At 36.8% G+C, this 19,815-nt stretch overlaps 1 protein-coding gene across 1 annotated transcript in view; it reads right to left on the bottom strand.

The window, feature by feature from the left end:
• Positions 1–19,815, bottom strand: part of DNAH6 (dynein axonemal heavy chain 6) — a gene marked incomplete at its 5' end in the record, with an annotated part of 237,936 nt that overhangs the window by 197,041 nt on the left and 21,080 nt on the right. Inside the window, 5 exons of the mRNA XM_080813644.1 lie at positions 485–653; positions 1,398–1,515; positions 2,926–3,046; positions 3,133–3,267; positions 10,916–11,183. Coding sequence (XP_080669770.1) covers positions 485–653; positions 1,398–1,515; positions 2,926–3,046; positions 3,133–3,267; positions 10,916–11,183 — 811 coding nt within the window. The remainder of the gene's footprint in view (positions 1–484; positions 654–1,397; positions 1,516–2,925; positions 3,047–3,132; positions 3,268–10,915; positions 11,184–19,815) is intronic.

Genomic DNA, 19,815 nt, shown 5'->3' with positions numbered 1-19,815 from the left:
ACTTAAGAAATATTTGTCCAGTGTACACATGAATAGCCTTTAGCAAATCCCTATGAGAAAGACAGCAACATCTAGCACAGTGGATGCTTTGATGATATGGTAATTTCAATTCTTTTTTTTTTTAAGATTTTATTTATTTATTTGACAGACAGAGATCACAAGTAGGCAGAGAGGCAGGCAGAGAGAGAGGAGGAAGCAGGCTCCCCGCAGAGCAGAGAGCCTGACTCGGGACTCGATCCCAGCACCCCGGGATCATGACCCGAGCCGAAGGCAGAGGCTTTAACCCACTGAGCCACCCAGGCGCCCCGGTGATTTCAATTCTGCCATTTCGAGTACACATGGCAAACTCTGATTGTCCTATGAAATCTTCTAAGCATTTCTGGTACTTCTCAAGTACACAGAAAATAGAATAATTTATAGTACAGAGTCAGCACTCCTCAATAAATGCTGACCTATGAATTTTCTTAATTTTGTCTGAATATACCTTTTTCTCAGTGACTTCAGGCTTCTCTTCAGTAATCCATTTCTGAATGACGTCTGCTGAAGGTGTTCGTTTTAGCTTGTCAGTGAGATAATTCAAAAGAGAGTTAACAGAATTTACTGTTAGGACGTGCATTGTGTTCTCAATTAGATAGTCATTGAGACGGATAAAGCTTGAAAAGAAAAAAAAATACAACTTCAGTTTTCTATATTCACTACTATGAAGTGACACTAAACAAAATATTTTTGAAAGTGACACTAAACCAAATACTCAAAATTTAAAATCTAATTTCTCTTTGAATTGCCATTTATATAATAATAGCAGAGACTTACTGTCCAAAAGAGTTATTCTTGGACATTCCTCATTTTAAAACACAAATATATAGCATCAATTTAGTTGAATGTTCTAACTATCCGAAAGGATATTTAATGAGCAATATAGCTGGTATGGAAAACACATCCAGTTCTTCTAGTCAAAAGGGCGACAAGATTTTTTTAAAAGATGCTTTAAAGAAGAAATCAGAAAATATACATCTGTAACTCACATTCTAATGGTAAAGGTGTGAAATCTTTGCTACTGAATAAACATTGTTTACTAGCAACTGCTAACCCAGAGATGCAGATTTTATGTTTCCTTAAATTGGGCATTTAGAATAAATGTTTATATTCTACTCAACTGAAGGCCAAGGAGCACTTGGCCTTGGGCACGACTTCTACTCTCCACCAGCCTGACTCCCAGGGGCTGCTCTGCTGGGTGGCAGTTGGATGGGTGAGCTTCTGGGCCCGCATTCAGGTTACCAGAGCCCCTAAATCTCTCATCACTATTTGTGAATCCTTTGATGAAGGCTTTAATTTTTAATGAAACTTGAGAAGGGTGGATGCTCCAATTTTTCTTGAGAAGGAGAATAATCATTTACCACGTTAGCCTCAGGCAGTGATGTCTTTTGCTGGCCTGCTCTGTGTATGTCATTTTGTCAGAGTCCGCGTAAGCAGGCAACTCAATGAGACCTCTACTGTCTTGCACTTTACAATAATCTAAGAACAACAGAAGACACAACGTCAAGAATTCTTGGGTAAAAATTCCATTTCTTTCACTATGGATTAATAGATAAATAAAATTCTTTTTATGACTGAACAATATTCCATTGTCTATACATATACCAAATCTTCTTCATTCGTTTATCTATTGATGGACACTTGGGCTGCTGCCATAATTTGGCTATTGTAAATAATGCTGCAATAAACATAGGGGTGCCTCTATCCCTTTGAATTAGTGTTTTCAAATTCTTTGGGTAAATACCCAGTAGTACAATTACTGGACCTTAGGATATTTCTATTTTTAATTTTTTGAGGAACCTCCAGACTGTTTGCCACAGTGTCTGCCCCAGTTTGCATTCCCACCAACAGTGTACAAGGGATCCTTTTTCTCCACATCCTCACCTACACTTGCTGTTTCTAGTGTTTTTTATTTTAGCTATTCTGACAGGTATGAGGTGATAATCTCATTATGGTTTTGATTTGCATTTCCCTGATGATGCTTAGCGAAATAAATCAGAGAAGGACAAATATAATTTCACTCATATGTGGAATTTAAGATACAAAACAAATGAACAAAGGGGAAAAAAGACCAAAAAACATTCTTAACTATAGAGAGAAAACAGATGGTTATGTGGAGAAATGAGTGGATGAATGGGGAACATATGTGAAGGGGATTAAAAGTACACTCATCACAATGAGTGATCATCACAATGAATAATGCATAGAATTATTGAATATAGAATTATTGAATCACTGCATTGTATGTCTTGAAACTAATGTAACACTGTATGTTAACCACATTGGCATTAAAATGGGAAAAAAGATAAATTAAAAAACAAGTGTTTAGTTAATGAGATATTTCAAACTCTAGAAAGCAGCTCAGTTTTCCAAAAGAATTACACATCAAAGGATTTCAACTCAACAAAGGACTGCAGACAGTTCATTAACATTCCCCTTACTCAGATTTGATCTGGATACCATGCTACCTCTTTCCCAGGAACACCTCCACCCTCCTTTTCCCCCTTAATTTTAGTTATTCTTTTACAGTTCATGTCACCTGGGGCCAACTTGAGATCCACCCAGTTGCTTAATTTTAAGAAACCTATTGTCTGTATTGGTAGGTTGGACATACCTTTAAACAAGAGGCCCTGATTCCTCTATAAAATGCTTATGAAATGAAGGTTTTGTAACCAGTTTAAAATATGATATATAAGAATTGGTAATGCAAGGAAAATTCCACATTCACCATGTTTTCCCCTCCTACAATATATACTGAATTTGTAATGTATCAAGTAGACATTTGGAAGAACTGAAAAAGATAGGATCATTATTTAAACTTAAGTAGAAAAAGGTAATTTTTCAGAAAACCATGACTTCTGATCTATCAAAGTAGATTCCCCTTCATACCATCAAAAGGTTTATGCAGACAGTCATCAGGAATAAATCCTGCAGCATGAAGAGCATTTTGACAAGCCTTCCTGACCACATTTTTTGCCTCATTTCGAAATTCTTCTAGGTGCTCTATCACCTAGACATTGATGAATATGTATAATTAGTAATAGCAAAGCAGCAACAATAGAAAAAAATCTTGAAGCTATAGACAAAATTCCTTACCTCTTCTAACCGTATGATTTGTGCAACTTTGAATTCTTGCAGGGTGTAGGTATGACATTTTTCAATATGACAAAGTCCCATAAAACTTAAATGATAGCATAATTCATTTATTTTAAGAAGAGCTGGTCGCAAATACTGCATGAAAATAAAAATTTGTCATTGTTTAGTTAAAGAAAGCCCTGTCTTTTGAAAGAATAAAAATATTTGGAAAGCAAGAATGGTATTAAGGAAAATAAATAGCTCTATGTGTTAACTGTAGCTACAACTCCAAAGTACATACATTAAACAGGAACTCTTCTGAAATTTTTCTAAACCCATTCTTCATTTTTTTCTTTAATTTAAATTCAAGTAGCCAACATATAGTATATCATTGGTTTCAGATGTCTACATCATGTCTACATCAATGTCTACATTGATGTCTACATCAATAATTCCTCAGTTGTATACAATACCCAGGGCTCATCACATCATATGCCCTTTTTAATGCCCATCATGCAGTTACCCCAACCCCCCCCTTTCCTCCAGAAACACTTAGTTCGTTTCCTATAGTTAAGAGTCTCTCATGGTTTGTCTCGCTCTCTGATTATGTCTTAATTTTCCCTTCCTTCCCCTATGATCCTCTGTGCTATTTCTTACATTCCACATGTGAGTGAACCATATAATTGTCTTTCTCTAATCAGTAAGTATTCATCCTTTCTGATGGCTGAGTAATATTCCACTGTATATGCATGCATACATGTATGTTACATGCACACACACTTACATATATGTATATATACATATGTGTATATGTATGCATACATGCATATACATATATGTACATATACGTGTGTGTATATATACATATACAATATGTATACATATATACAGACACATACATACACATACATCTTCTTTATCTTTATCCATAAAAGCATTTCATGCTTCTTTATTCATAAAAGCATTCTTTGAATTATCAGATTTAATTTGTTTGAATTCTTACTTTTCCTTTTGAACATGTGTCTTTTAGCTATGAAATTGAGGGCAAGTAAAGGAGGGCTGAGGAATCTCTTAAATTTCACTGTATTTGATGAATGGCTACTACAAGATTCATTGTGTTATCTTAAGGACTTTACAAAGTCCAGTCATCCTGGTAATGGAGGGGCCCATCTACTGACCTAAGAGGCTATGGCATAAGACAAAGACCACTTTGTCTAAATTAAAAAAATTTTTAAGTTAAAATTTTTAACTTTAAATTTTCAGGAGTGACAAGTTGCTGAAAAAGAAAATTCAGTCATCATTAAGAACCTATTTATGGGGCACCTGAGTGGTTTAGTCAGTTAAGCACCCAGCTCTTGATTTCCACTCAGGTCATAATCTCTGGGTCCTGGGACTGGGCTCTGAGTAAGGCTCCACACTCACTGGGGTGTCTGCTTGAAATTTTCCCCTTCTGCCCCTCCCTCCCCCTCCCTCTTTCTCTCTCTCAAATAAATAAATAAATAAATCTTAAAATTAAAAAGAAAAACAACCTATTTATCTGTGTGCTGGAATGAGTAGAAGTATTTGTAAAATTATGTTACATAATATTAACTTAATCTTTCTCTATGCTACCATCATGGGTCAGAGTTCTAGGCTGTTGGCTTCTAAGACACATTTTTTTTTTAAAGACTTTATTTTTTATTTTTTATTTGACAGAGAGAAACACAGTGAGAGAGGGACACACGCAGGGGGGGGTGGGAAAGGGAGAAGCAGGCTTCCCGCTGAGCAGGGAGCCCGATGTGGGGCTTGATCCCAGGACCCTGGGATCATAACCTGAGCCAAAGGCGGAGTTTAACGACTGAGCCACCCAGGTGCCCCAAAAGACACATGTTCCAACAATGTTCCCTGATCATTCACCCTCACTTGTAATCTAATCAAATGAGTAACAGCCACATTAAAAAAGTTAACAACTTATTTTTATGTGATTCTGATTTATATGTTATATACACCACGTTATTAGACTCTTTTCTATGTCTTTCCCAAACAGGACAAACAACAGTTACTCAGACCAACATGAAACAGTGCTTTATTTATTCAAAGTGCAAATAAAAAGAAGTTATAATTAGTAGGGCCCTACATGAAGAGTTTCATGAAAAAACATCTAGGAGGTCAGAGAGCCCCCTTAAGGTTTAGCTCATAGAAGAATTTGCATGATAAAAAAAGAAGCAAAAGTTTAAAGACTAAGTCTAAGAACTGAAAAAAGATACTACATAAATTAACATGAGTATAGGAGTAGGGAGGAAAATGCAATCAAAACTGGACAGGGAAGGCAAGGAAGTCCAGGGTACTCTGGAGAAAGTCCTTGAACCAAAATAGAAGTTCTATTCAGCACAGGGACAAAGTTCAAGGATCCAGGTGGAGAGCAAAACTGATATTGATGGTCTGTCAAAATGTGAGAGGAGTTTGACAATGGAAATTTTCTGGAAGAAAAAATATGGAATCTAAGAAATTACTTTGGTTCCACTTAAATATCATCTGGCTGCCTGCATCCAGGACAGTTGTGAGACCAACTGTGAATATAAGAGAGACTGCGGGTGTTTTGCTCCCCCCTCCCCACCACCATTGTTGTTTCTATCCATAAATTTCAGATAGAATCTCAGGCTCATTCTCAGGCTGCTAAATCAATAGTACCTGTCGCAGGTGATAAGGATTACACATTATGTTAAGTTGTTAGCAAGAGTGTAAGAAGAAGAACTTGTCACTTTGATGGTGGGTTTCAATATGTAGACTGAGAAGCTATCATTTTTGTCTGTCCTGGACAGACCTACAGACCTACCTCCAATTCTTTTTGGGGATAGAATCCCTCTTTCTTTTGGGAAACACATTACCATGTGACTTTGTTTTCCTTTCCCCTCAGAGAAATGAGGAATAGGCACAAACCCAGGCCTGACTTACCAGAGTATGCCTGGCTGGGCAAGGATTAGTTCAGGATTGAATATGTGACCAAGCTGAGCCAATCATGTTCTCTCCAGCACCTCCAGCAAGAGGTACTGTTCTCACTCAAAGAGCCAGCTATGACTAGAGCGGCAGATGGTGCTCATGTAAGAGCCCAAGTGAGAAAGAAAACAGAGAAATACAGAACTGAAAGATGAAGAGAAAGAGGAAAAAATAAAGATGAAAAGATATTATTTGAACTTCTGAATTCAACCGAGCATAAAGGGATGCTCACTCCTTGAACTTCCTTATTATATGAGCTTTTGTTTGTTGTTACTGCTGAAGCTCATTGAAACTAAGTTTCTGCCAGTTGCATTGAAATGAGTGTTAATATTTTCAGAGGTAGAAAATCATTATTATTCTGGGGGTTGGTTACTGGGTCAGAAAGCCCATAGGGAAACTTAGAGACTAGAGCCTTTGGAAGATAAGCGTAGAAGAGCTGTGTTTAAGTAAAAATCTAAGAAAAATCAGTGCCATGAGGAGGCACAGTGTCTTTGGTTGGAATGCAGGAAACCTTTGGATTTACTAATCTTGCCTTTACCATACCACCACAACTTTTATTTGCCCTAACCCTGGTCAACAGAACATTTGGGTGATCTGAGCAATTTGACTCTCAAGAGAGCCTACTGGAACAATATAGGTCATGGCCCAGCCAGAGGATCTGGGCTCGAGTTCTCATGTACATTTCTGACCTAGAATAGAAAAGGCTACAGTAAAAGGTACATCCTTTCATAAACAGAGGAATAGTTATATAGATCTATGAAATTAAGAGTGGTCTGTTTGCAAAGCAATGGCTGAGTAAAAATTTAAAAATGGAAGGATTTTAATTACAAAGTAGTATTCAAATTAAAATAAATGAATGGCAGTGTTTTAGAATGTGAAGACTAAAAAAAAAAAAAAAAGCCTGAAAGTATCACAAGCACCAAAATTACACATTATTAGAAACCAGCAGGTTAAAACCATGTGCAGCAGTAAATAATATTGAAACATTAATATTAAACACACACTTAAAGTCTAAAGAAAAGTGAAACTTGTAAGAGACTAGAAGACACTTGAATTCTATAAAACATTGAAGGAAAATTAATACTGAATCTTCATAAACTCTTTCAAAAAACAGAAGAATATTTTCCAACTTATTCTATAAAACCAGACAAACATATCACAAGAAAAAATAACTACAGACCAGTCTTCTTTATGAATATTCATGCAAATATCATCAACATAATACTAGGAAACCAAATCAAACAATAAAGGGATTATGTACCATGACCAGATATGATTTATCCAAGGGACACAAAGTTGGTTTAATATCCAAAGATCAATTATTATAACAAATCATATTATTATAATAAAGGGCAAAAACTGCATGATAATCTCAATAGATGCAGGAAGTGCATTTGACAGAATCATCGTGGCTTCATGATAGAAACATTCGACAAATGAGGAATAGAAAGAAACTTCCTTATAGCATCATGCTTAACAGTGAAAGACTGAAGGCTTTCCTTCTAAGAGCAGGAATAAGACAAGGATTTCCGCTTTTGCCACTTCTATTCAGAGGGTTTTAGCCAGGGAACATGGGCAAGAAAATTAAAGTCATCCAGATTGGAAAGGAGTTGTAAAACAATATCTATTTGCAGATGACTTATTCTTGTTTATAGAGTATCCAAGGAATACACACATACACACACACACCCCTCATACTAACAGAATTAGTAATAAATTCTGCAAGGTTTCAGAAAACAGGCTCCATATACAAAAATCAATTGCATTACTATATACAACATGCACATATTTATAAATATACTATTTATGTATTCTATATGTGTACTATATATTTATATATATGAGATGAAAAATCCAAAACAAAATTAAGAAAACAATTCCACTTACAATAGTAACAAAAACATAAAATATTTAGGAATAAATTTAACAAATGAAGTGTAAAACATAGTCTGAAAATTATAAAACACTGTTGAAAGAATTGAAGACCCAAATAAATGGGAAGGCATTTTATGTTCATAGACAAGAAGTTAATATTGTTAAGATGGCAATACTCTCTAAATCAATCTGTAGATTTAAAACAATCCTTATCAAGATCCCAACGTGCTAAAAAAAAAAAAAATCCCAGCGTGCTTCTTTGCAGAAATTGACAAGATTATCTTAAAATTCATGTGGAAATTCAAGGAGCCCAGAAGACGTACACTCCCAATTTCAAAACTTAAAATGCAGATCATCAAAATTAAGAACTCTTGTGCTTCAAATGATACCATCAAGAAAGTGAAAAGACGACCCACAAAATGGGATAAAATGTTTGCAAGTCATATAACTGATAAGGGACTTATATCCAGAATATATAAATAACTCTTACAATTAAATAGTAAAATAAAAATAACCCAATTAAGAAATGGGTAAAGTATCTGAATATACAGTTCTCCAGATAAGATATATAAATGGTCAGTAGGCACATGAAAAGATGTTCACCATCATTAGCCATTAGGGAAAGAGAAGTCAAAGTCACAGTGAGATACCACTTCACAAGCAGCAGGAATGACTATAATGAGAAAGATGTAATGGTGAAAACAGAAACAAACCTAAGCCCTCATTTGCTGCTGGTGGGAATTTAAAACTGTGCAGTAGCTTTGAAAAATTGCTTTGTAGGTCCTCAAAAGTTTAAACATACAGTTACTGGTGACTCAGTAATTGTACTCTTAGGCATATACCCAAGAGAAATGAAAATATACATCCAGACAAAAACTTGTACACAAATGTTCATAGCAGTATCAGCCAAAAAGTGGAAGCAATCCAAATATCCACCAATAATAGATGGGTGGATACATAAAATATGTATGTCCATACAATAGCATATTATTTGCCATAAAAAGAAGTGCTATGCTATAACATAGATGAACACTGAACACATTATTTTAAGTGAAAAAAGCCAACCACAAAGAACCACATATTGTACTGTTCCATTTATATGAGATTTACAGAATAAGTCAATAAAGACGAAAAGTAGATTAGTGGCTGCCTAGAGCTGGGGAGGGGATTGGGAGGAGTTGGGGAGAAATGTAGAGTGATCACTACTGAATAACAGGTTTTCTTTTTGGAGTGATGGAAATGTTCTAAAATTGTGGTAATGGTTAATCAACTCTATGACTATAATAAAACCACTGAATGGTATACTTTAAATGGGCGAATCATACAATACAATAATTATGTTTCAATAAAGTTGTTAAAAGAAAACATAGGCACAGATGTCATTAAGTTTTGTTACTTAAAAAAAAAACAAACATGAAAAGAAATATTTCAAGGATCCACATTTTTTCCCTTACACCTAGTCTAGGCCAATCAGCCCTCCTAATTAATAGTAAATATAAGAGTAATAGTAAGTGTGTAGGTAATAATAGCATCTAATAGATATTTAAACCAACACAATGTGTGTGTTATTTAGGTCAATCTACGTTTAAATGGATGAGAAATTTCTAGTCTGCTAGGGCTACATTTAAGAGAAGAAATTATCAAGTTCAAAGCACTGTTGGTATAAATGGTGGACAGAGAGAGGGACAACCTCAGCATTTAAGAGAACAAGCCTTAAGGATCAATAGAGGTAATCTCAGAGACAAATACAAGACAAATACAAAATACTATTTTATATACCTAGTAACAAACTTACAGCATGTATAGTGCCCAAGACATGGTGAAAGATAAAAGGTAGTAAAAAGGTAGTAAAATAGATTCAAATGATTGATGGATCCTTAAAGAAATTAGAGGTCTAGAAGTTGAACTTGATACCAACGAGGCCTAGAATATTTTCTACAACCCAGAATCCTTGATGAGATGGATGATCGAGATAGTATCTTTCATACATTTGTTTTGCACTAATATCTACATTAGTCTTATTCCTTTAATGTTCTTTTATTGTGTGACTGACTTGATAATGATCTTTTGGAGTAACATATGAAAGTGGAAGAAATAAGCAGTAAGAAGCAAACTTGAGGCTTCTGATTCCAGAGGGTGGTGACTCAGTGTCATAGAAATAGCTAAGGATCATGACAGTAATGGTGATTCCAGTTCACTCCCAGGGGCCAAGTAGAAAACTCGTAATGCAAGTTGAAAGTCAGTGAGTGGGTAGAGATTTAAAATACAGTCACATACTGTTTAACAGTTCTTTTTCCATATTTACCCCATCCTGCAAATAAATATTAAAACTGTCCCTTCTGTCTGAGTCCATGGTAGAGGAAAGCATATGATACATTGGGAGGTACTGGCCCATGAAAACAACCCCCAGATTATTTTGGACCATGGAGTCCAAAGTCACTCAAAGATGAGAGGAGGTAATAAGGGTTGCCAGCCCATTCTTTACCTAATCAACAGCAAAGGGGGCCACAAATCCAAATCTCTGAAGCTGTTTCTAACTGAAGGGGACTTTTACAACTATCTTATGCTTTGGCATTCTGCAATACTAGTTAAAATGTGAAAACTAGGCTAGACTGCCATGACAAGACAGAATGGCAAGACAGAAAGAAAATTGTGAATTCTCTTAAAAAGATGAAAGGGACAGTCTATACTAATACCTGAAATAGATTCACTTCGTTTTTCCATAATTCTTTTAAAGTATGATTAATAGGGGCACCTGGGTGGCTCAGTTGGTTAAGTGGCTGCCTTTGGCTCAGGTCATGATCCCAGAGTCCTTGATCCCAGGATCAGGATCCCCGCGTCAGTCTCCGTGCTCAGCGGAGAGCCTTCTTCTTCCTCTTCCTCTGCCTATCTGTGCTAGCTCTCTGTCAAATAAATAAAATCTTAAAAAAAGGTATGATTAATAAATACGTACATTATTAACGATGAACAGATTTTTTTGTAGAGATTTTCGACACCCACTGATTTTCTTGGAACGGACATTCTTCTTCCACACGTTAAAAGCCTTCCATTTCCGGAAAAGCGCAAATATGGGAATCTTAGTGAGTTCTCTGTGATATAGATACTCCTGTTCCCATCGATCAATGTCAATATATTCAATGTCCTCATTATAAATATGCGTTACTGCTTTTTTGCTAATGGTATAGTAGTCATGTTTATTGATGTTCTCATAACTTACAACTCTATGAACAAATAAAAATTGAGACAAGTGAATAAAAGTATTCAATACAAAATTAAGCAATTGCATTACTTTTGTGTTCTAAAGAGATAAAACATCTCTGAAAAACCAAATATTATTTAAAACTTTTAAAAAATTCAAACAAACTATTTTTAGATTGAATACTCAGGAAAAGAAGGGGGAAAATGCTTTAAAAAAAAAATAGTTGGACTTATTTTAGACCTTAAAGATTTCATAACTTTGGCAAGATCCTTTACAATCTCTATTATATAATTTTACAGAAACAAGTCAATTACAGATTTTTAAAATGTAATAGCCCTATATGAAGGCTATCTGAAAATAAGCTATTATTATTAGCTCTTTAGAAACTATCCAATAATAATGGTTTAAGAGTTTTACATTACCCAGTATTGAGAGAATTATGAGAAAGAACAAAGCAAGAAAAGATGAATTAGATAAGATTAGAATCAAGACCCAGATTAAGAAAAAAAGTGCCCAATTTATCACAGAATAATTATTGTTGAGACATTGTTTATTTCAAGATATTCCTCTTTCAACTGTCATTAAGGGCATTCCTCAGCCTCCTGCATAACAGAAACAAATCAAATAAGGAAGAAAAGCAAGAGAGATAAAGACAGGAGTAAAGACAGGAGAAGGAAATGAAGTAATGAGAATAGAAAGGGCTAATTCTCTAAAATTTCTTAAAACAAGGGTTGCCTACAGGCACAAAGATTTTTTTTGGTAATTTTAGCTGTAACATTAAAATACTGGATGCAACTTAAATATTAGTAATACAACCGTGAAACATATTGTGATATAGCAAGTTGCTAAAATATATTTTTAAATATAGGAAAATAAAATTCATAAAGATTCTCTGATATTTTAGAATACTAAGTTAATAGACTGCAAAACAAAACCCCAAATTGTTTTTATGTTAAAACTATGCAAAAATTATATGCACTGGGGCGCCTGGGTGACTCAGTACTTAAGCATCTGCATTCGGCTCAGGTCATGATCCCAGAGTTTTGGTTGGAATGGAGCCCTGCATCGGTCTCCTTGTTCAGCGGGGAGCCTACATCTCCCTCTCCCACTCCCCCTACATGTGTTCCCTCTCTCACTGCCTCTCTGTCAAATAAATAAATAAAATCTTTAAAAAAATTATATGTACTAACAAAGATTAGATAGGAACACTCCAGCGAAAATCAACTGTTTCCCTTGTCTATGTTCTCTCCTGATCCTTAGCTCTGCATTTTGAACCTGGAGTTCAAGGCCCTTTAGTATAGCCTTTGGGTCACCTGGGAAATCTCTGAAATTGTTGTATGTATACAAATTTATGTACATATACATGATAACTTTTCCAGAAATTGGGACAAGATTCTCATATATTTTGGGTCTATCAAAAAATTAAAAACCATTGGAATAAATCGCTTTTAGTTTTTAACATCTATTTTTGTTTAATAATACTGAATAAGAAAAAATATTTTTATAATTAAGGCATACAGGACCAGAATGGAAAAAAAGCAAAACCCAAAACCCCAAGCCAAGGCCTATTCATGTGAGCACAGAAGGAGGGCGTGGGGTGTTATTTAAGTGCTGTTATAGAAAAACATCAACTTGCTCAGTTTTAATGAATCTAACTCCACTGACTCTTTGTGTTCTAATTAACATATCACATCAGAACTGTCTGGGAAAATGCCAGGTATTACATGTTGCAGGTGAGGTAAATGAAAATCATTTTTTTCCTTTTTTCTTTGCCTATAGCTAAAGATAGAATTAGGACATTCTTGGGGTGATTCTCTATAAAATGTGAAATTTTAACTTGTCTCTGAAACTATAGTCAACTTCAGATGTTTCATTGATATCAGTTATCAAACCAACCTAAAGACAAATCATGTCTAGAAAATTTGCTCTGCATTGGTCTATCTGCTAATAAAGACCCTTCCAGAAGGTGGCAGGTGTTGTCCATGATGTTGAATTCTAACTTATTGGTGCTCAGTACCACTTAGAAATCTTTTTTATTTACAGCTTACTATCTAAGATCCTTACTCTTGAGCGCCTATACCTCTTCCTCTACTACATATTTCTACTCTGCATAGAACAAAAGAACACACGCTAGTCTTTTTCAAATACTGGATCGCCCGCATCAAAATCATCTGGGGTGCTTATTAAGAATCTAGATTTCTGGGTCCAACACAGAATCAGAATCTTTTTAAGTATGAGACTCAAGATTCTAGTTAAACAAGCACCCGGGTGATTCTGATACACAGGAACATTTGTGAACCACCAAACTTTATTTGAAAACAACCAACAAAAACAAGGTGGTCACAAGGTGAGCTCTCTCTTCACTTGAATTGAGAATCATCACATTTGATGGCCAAAATTAGCAAGACAGGAAACGTGTGTTGGAGAGGATGTAGAGAAAGGGGAACCCTCTTACACTGTTGGTGGAAATGCAAGTTGGTGCAGCCAATTTGGAGAACAGTGTGGAGACTCCTTAAGAAATTAAAAATAAAGCTTCCCTATGACCCTGCAATTGCACTACTGGATATTTACCCCAAAGATACAGATGTAGTGAAAAGAAGGGCCATCTGTACCCCAATGTTCATAGCAGCAATGGCCACAGTCGCCAAACTGTGGAAAGAACCAAGATGTCCTTCAACGGACGAATGGATAAGGAAGATGTGGTCCATATACACTATGGAGTATTATGCCTCCATCAGAAAGGATGAATACCCAACTTTTGTATCAACATGGATGGGACTGGAAGAGATTATGCTGAGTGAAATAAGTCAAGCAGAAAGAGTCAATTATCATACGGCTTCACTTACTTGTGGAGCATAAGAAATAACACGGAGGACATGGGGAGATGGAGAGGAAAAGGGAGTTGAGGGAAATTGGAGGGGGAGATGAACCATGAGAGACTATGGACTCTGAAAAACAATCTGAGGGTTTTGAAGGGGCGGGGGGTGGGAGGTAGGGCCAGCCTGGTGGTGGGTATTGTGGAGGGCACATATTGCATGGAGCACTGGGTGTGGTGCATAAACAATGAATTCTAGTACACTGAAAAGTAATTAAAAAAATAAAAAATTAAAAAAAGAAAATCATCGCATTTGTGTGCTCCCACCCCAGCCCCGAAGTATATCTCACGGTTTCCTCTAGAGAGAGAGATCTCACCCCACTTTTTTCTAACCCTCCTGGCTTTTGGCTACTTTTTCACCTGCATCAAAAAATGTACAGAATTTCTCTTTAACTTGTAGAAAGCGCCCCTCTATAGAATGCTTTTTCTTGATCCTGCTGCCCATTTAAGTTAAAATCATATGTATTCTTGTCTTAAACTTCCTTTACAATGGTGTGTATTGATGGGCCATATCCCTCCCATCCATTCCTTCCCAAAGTTTCCAAAAACCGATCTTAAACCGATCTTCTCATAACTCTAATAAAATTCTTCTCTCACAGATGGGCAGGGACTTCCTTCAAGCCCAGTTCTGCTGGCAGATATAAGGGGCAAGCAGGGGCAAGGAAAGCTTTGCAAAAATTAAGAGGGCCTATGCACAGTTCTCTGTAATCCTCTTCTTAGACTTTCCAGTTTGTTACTGAGGGGGTTACTCCGCAAACATGCTGCTTGGGCCTCTGCTCTTCACGCCACACACTTGGCCTCCGATCACACATCCATTTCAGAAGCTTATCCACCGTACTTCACCTATGCTGACAACTGCCTAGTCAGCATTGCTTGGCATCCAGGATTCAGCCTTCAACTACAGCTGCTTCTTGGATAGTTGGATTTTTCTTTCATCAAAGCCTTTCTTTCAGGAAATAATACAAAAATTTACTTAAATATTTAAAAAGAGAACTTCAGGGGCACCTGGGTGGCTCAGTGGGTTAAAGCCTCTGCCTTCGGTTCAGGTCATGATCTCAGGGTCCTGGGATCGAGCCCCGCATAAGGCTCTCTGCTCAGCGGGGAACCTGCTTCCCTCTCTCACTCTGCCTGCCTCTCTGCCTACTTGTGATCTCTCTCTCTCTCAAATCAATAAATATTTTTAAAAAATAAAAATCAAAAATAAAAAGAGAACTTCATTTGTTCAAGTGCTGTGCTATAAAACTCCTACTTTGCTGATAAACCAGATGGCTTTATGATCCAATCAGCTAAGCAGATCCTTAGTTAATGAGTCAGGATGAGATGACTGCCTTGAATAAGACTGTATTTTACTATGTTTTACTAGGAAAAAAAAATCTGAGGTGTATTCTTGCTGTTCAATGTAGAATCAGGTCAACTTATTTTACTGTAGAACCTATATCTGTCCATCTAAAATGAAACTTGGACTCCAAGGCTTCTATTAACTTCAAAAGCAGCTATGTCTTATTTGAAAGAATCATATGGAATAAGGGAATTACACGATCCTATGGTAGGTCATAAAATGTCCTTAGTTCTCATTTCAGTTTTAACTCAAACAGTACCTACTAGGGTTCTAAAAAATGTTAATTTCTTCTCCTAGAATTCCTTGATTTTTCTAAAACAATAAGATCTCGATGGTAGTTGTTATTTAAAACAGGAGCTCTATCTGTGACTTAAAATGTTCTGGTTCATCTTTAAACCAGTCTACCAAGACTAATGGTGCAGAAACATGGTTTGTTTCCTGTTCAGGAACTTTAAAGAGCCTTCTTATATCATCAAATCCAAATTATTCTTCCAGGTGTTTTGGCATTCTCCCCTTGTTTTATATTAGTTCCTTCTTTGTCTCACAAATTGCTCTTTTTCATCAGGCTAATTTATCATATCCCCCTCAGGCCATGTTTGAATGCATACATATGTCTTTGTTTTCTCTTCCTATCTCTTTCAAGTTTCTGATTTCTATAAGCAAAAAAGTAATTACCTGCTTTAAGGTAGTGAGATGTATTGGATAAGTCCATATGGGCCTAAGCAAATCTAAATTCTCTTATTATTTTCATAATTACATAGTTTTAATTGTTATAATTTCAGCATATTTATTGGGTGAAGGTAAGCAAGCAACTGCCTGAAAAGAAATTAGCCAATTTCCTATGTTCTACAATTATAAACCTCAATTTATTTACTGATGTTCAATATCATGAATCAGTAGGGGGTTAGATCTAGATCTAAACTAGAGAAGAGAAATGGTTTACTTGGCTTCTGACTTGATTAACCAGAAATGATGAAATATCTGACAAGGAACTCCTTTTTGCCTAGAAAATTAAACAATAGCATATCTAAGAAGAAACTTCCAAATTTCTGTAATAAGAGAGTGCTCTAGGGCCAGTGGTTCTCGGTGTGGGGTCCCTGGAACAGCAGAATCAGCATCTCGTGGGAATTGCAATTTCCCAGGCTACCTTCCCCACCTACTGAATCAGAAACTCCAGCGGTTTAACACTCTGCTTCAACAAGTCCTGTAGGGCGTGCTTGAGAACCCCAAGTCCATAGTGTGCAATACCAAGTTGAATATTGGAATAATCTGGTGAGTTTTAAAGAGTTTTAAAGAAATACTGTTGCTCAAGCTCCACCACAAATCAATTAAATAATGTCTTGGAGCAGGTCCAAGGTGATTTTCATTAGTAACCAAGGCTGAAAACCACTTTTTTAGGTTCTTCACATTTTCACACGAAATCAAATTATTACCTGTTAAATTGTCATAGCTCCAGAATAGTGCCAGGGCATGTATATGTGTGTGTTTGAAAGAAGGGTAAGGAGACAATATGAAGCTGAGCATTTTTGATGAGCCCAAGTGAAAATATGAGGGGCCTTTAATGTTTCTACGTGTTGACTAAAATTTGATTCATCAGATTTATTTATTTATTTATTTATTTATTGACAGAGAGAGAGAGAGAGAGAGAGCAGGAAGTTGCAGAGGGAGAAGGTGAAGCAGGCTCCCCATTGAGTAGGGAACACGACTCAGGGCTCAATCCCAGGACCCCAGGATCACGACCCAAGCTGAAGGCAGACACCTCACCTACTGAGCCACCCAGGCACACTGTGACTCATCAAATTTAAATTCCTTCATGGACTAGCCCAAGAAAACTGTCATTGTGTTAGGCAACCTGGCAAGGTTCCTGATAACGTGGCTTCAAAATGATCTATTATTACATAGCACATATATAACTCACTATAAAGTTTTTTGTAATTATGACTTCGCACAGAAACCACAGTGCTGCCATTGGAGAAAGTACCAAGCTGGCATCTGTGTTTTCTGTTCTAGGCCACTAAACAGGTAATCTTCAGACAGGATAGTTTTAGTTTGAAATTTTTAAAGCCTCCTTAAAAAAATACTTTCAACCTAATAGGCTTAGGAGAACCAACTTGATCATTTAGAAAGTAATATGGCTTGAGCCGAAAGCAGCTGATTATATGGTCCTCACATAACTATGATTCACAGAGTCCTAGTCACTGCATATGTCCCTCAAGAAGTAGTTTGGTGGCTCCACAGGACAGAAATGCATAATTAGCATTATTTAACTCAATCCCAACACTACTGACATTTTGGGCCAGGTAACTCTTTGCTGTGTGAGGCCGTCCTGTGCACTGTGAGCTGGTTAGCAGCCTCCCTTGCCTCTTCCCACCCACTACCAGTAGCACCATCGTCTCTAGTTACGACAAGCAAAAATTTCTGCAGACATCACCAAATGTCTCTCGGGGGTAGGGAGGTAGGGAGCAAAATCTCCCAGGTTGAGAACCAGTGATTTAATTTAATGTTTCTTAATTTCATGTGATAACAGAATAATTTTTTTAACCATCTACCTCTTATTACCACTTACATAGAATGTTCTTGGAAATACACATTGGGAAACACTCTGGTAGAAGAAATATTGTGTCCTCTTTCTTGGCTTTCTATGGACCTTAAAAATGCCTGGGATTTGGGGAGGACTCTGCAATACATTCTGACGTGTCCTCTAAATTCTAATGGCTTTAAAATCAACACTGCAAAAAGAGGACAGAATCATAGAGTTGAAAGGTGGGAGTAGGAGACATTATTTTGAATTTCTATTTACAAATCATAAAACAATATCAAATACCATAGTCCTTCATACATTTGTACCTCAATTTCCTTACCTTTCAACTACAGAGAATACCCTTCTAATGAGATTCTTTTGAGGGAGAAATAACACTGATGTATAGAAAGCACAGTACAGCCTAGCATAGCATGTGTAACTCAAATGGCAGGAGCAGTTGTCACTATGAAGATGAGTATATTGGGCATAGTGTGTGAGAGGCTGGGTTCTAAAGTCCGACTACATGGGTTTGAATCCCAGTACCACAATTTACTAGCTGTCTCAACTTGGTCAAGTTACTTTAACCCTGCCTCGGTTTCATCATTTGTAAAATGAATACGTTAATATTAGCTACCTTTAGAGTCGGCATGAGGATTAAATGAATTAATATGTATGAAGAATTGGGAAAGTTTGGGATATGCTAAGAGTTGGTATTTGTAGTATCGTGGTACAGTATTCACCCATCACATTGCAAAAGTCTGGTTACCACTACGGTCTTATAGAAGCACCCACAGTTCCTTATCAGTGTGATCAAGGTTCTATTTCAATTACCAAAATAAGAAAATAGCAAAATATGGACATATATAAATAAAATAACAGGAAGATGAGAGGTTCTACAGATATGGGAAAAAAGCCCACATCTACCAGGGAGGAAACTGTCAGACACCAACAGTGGCTCCTTTTTCATGAGCAAAAAAAAAGAAATACTTAAATATTGCCCCACCAGTGGGTCTTCTTAGCTTCAACTAAATGCTCAGGTTAATAAAATTTCCATAGGCTCTATTTGGCATGGCTCTACTTAGAAGGGCATAGGGTAGGAACTACTTCTCACCATCAGGGCAGCATCAGAACTCTCCTTTTCCACAGATGAGCCCCACACTGGGTGGGTCTGGAAGCCACCCTGGCTTCAAAGCTTCATTACCCACAGGAGCCAGTATCTCTTACAATAACTCTATAAACATAGATTTCAGGATTCCTGCAAGAGACATGCTTAGTAAAAGAGTTATTTGAGAGACAGAGAGAGAGAGAGAGCAAACATGGGAGAGGCAGAGGAAGAGAGAATCTGGAGCAGACTCCCACCAAGCATAGAACCAAATGCGGGACTCAGTATCAGGACCCCAAGATCATGACCTGAGTCGAAACCAAGAGTCAGATGCTTAACTGACTGAGCTATCCAGGCACCTTGAATTTATTTACTTTTCTAAGATGTATTTACTTTTAGAGAGAGAGTGCATGCATGAGCAGGGGGTGGGGTAAAGGGAGAAGGTAAGAGAGGATCTCAAGCCAACTCCCCACTGACTGGGAGGCTCTGTCTCAAGACCCTGAGACCATGACCTGAGCGGAAACCAAGTCGGACACACAGCCAACTGAACCACCTAGGTGCCCCTAGAATTCATTTTTAGTCTCTCCCAATGCGTATATAATTTATAAATCAGGGGTCATTTTTATCAGAAGCAATGTTGCCTAGAAATAACAAACATTCTACTCTGATTGGGATACCAGTGAAACAGAGCTTTATAGTTAACTAAGCTCAGATTCTCATGCAGAGGAAATTGCTCTACAGTCCCCTAAAGCAACGCTTCTCAAACTACATGTCCTAACATACCCATACAAAGGTAACATTCTATAAGGCACACCGG

Source organism: Martes martes (genome assembly GCF_963455335.1).
Source record: "Martes martes genome assembly, chromosome: 9".
NCBI classification, from domain to species: domain Eukaryota; kingdom Metazoa; phylum Chordata; class Mammalia; order Carnivora; family Mustelidae; genus Martes; species Martes martes.
This window is presented reverse-complemented; position numbering and strand designations above follow the sequence as displayed.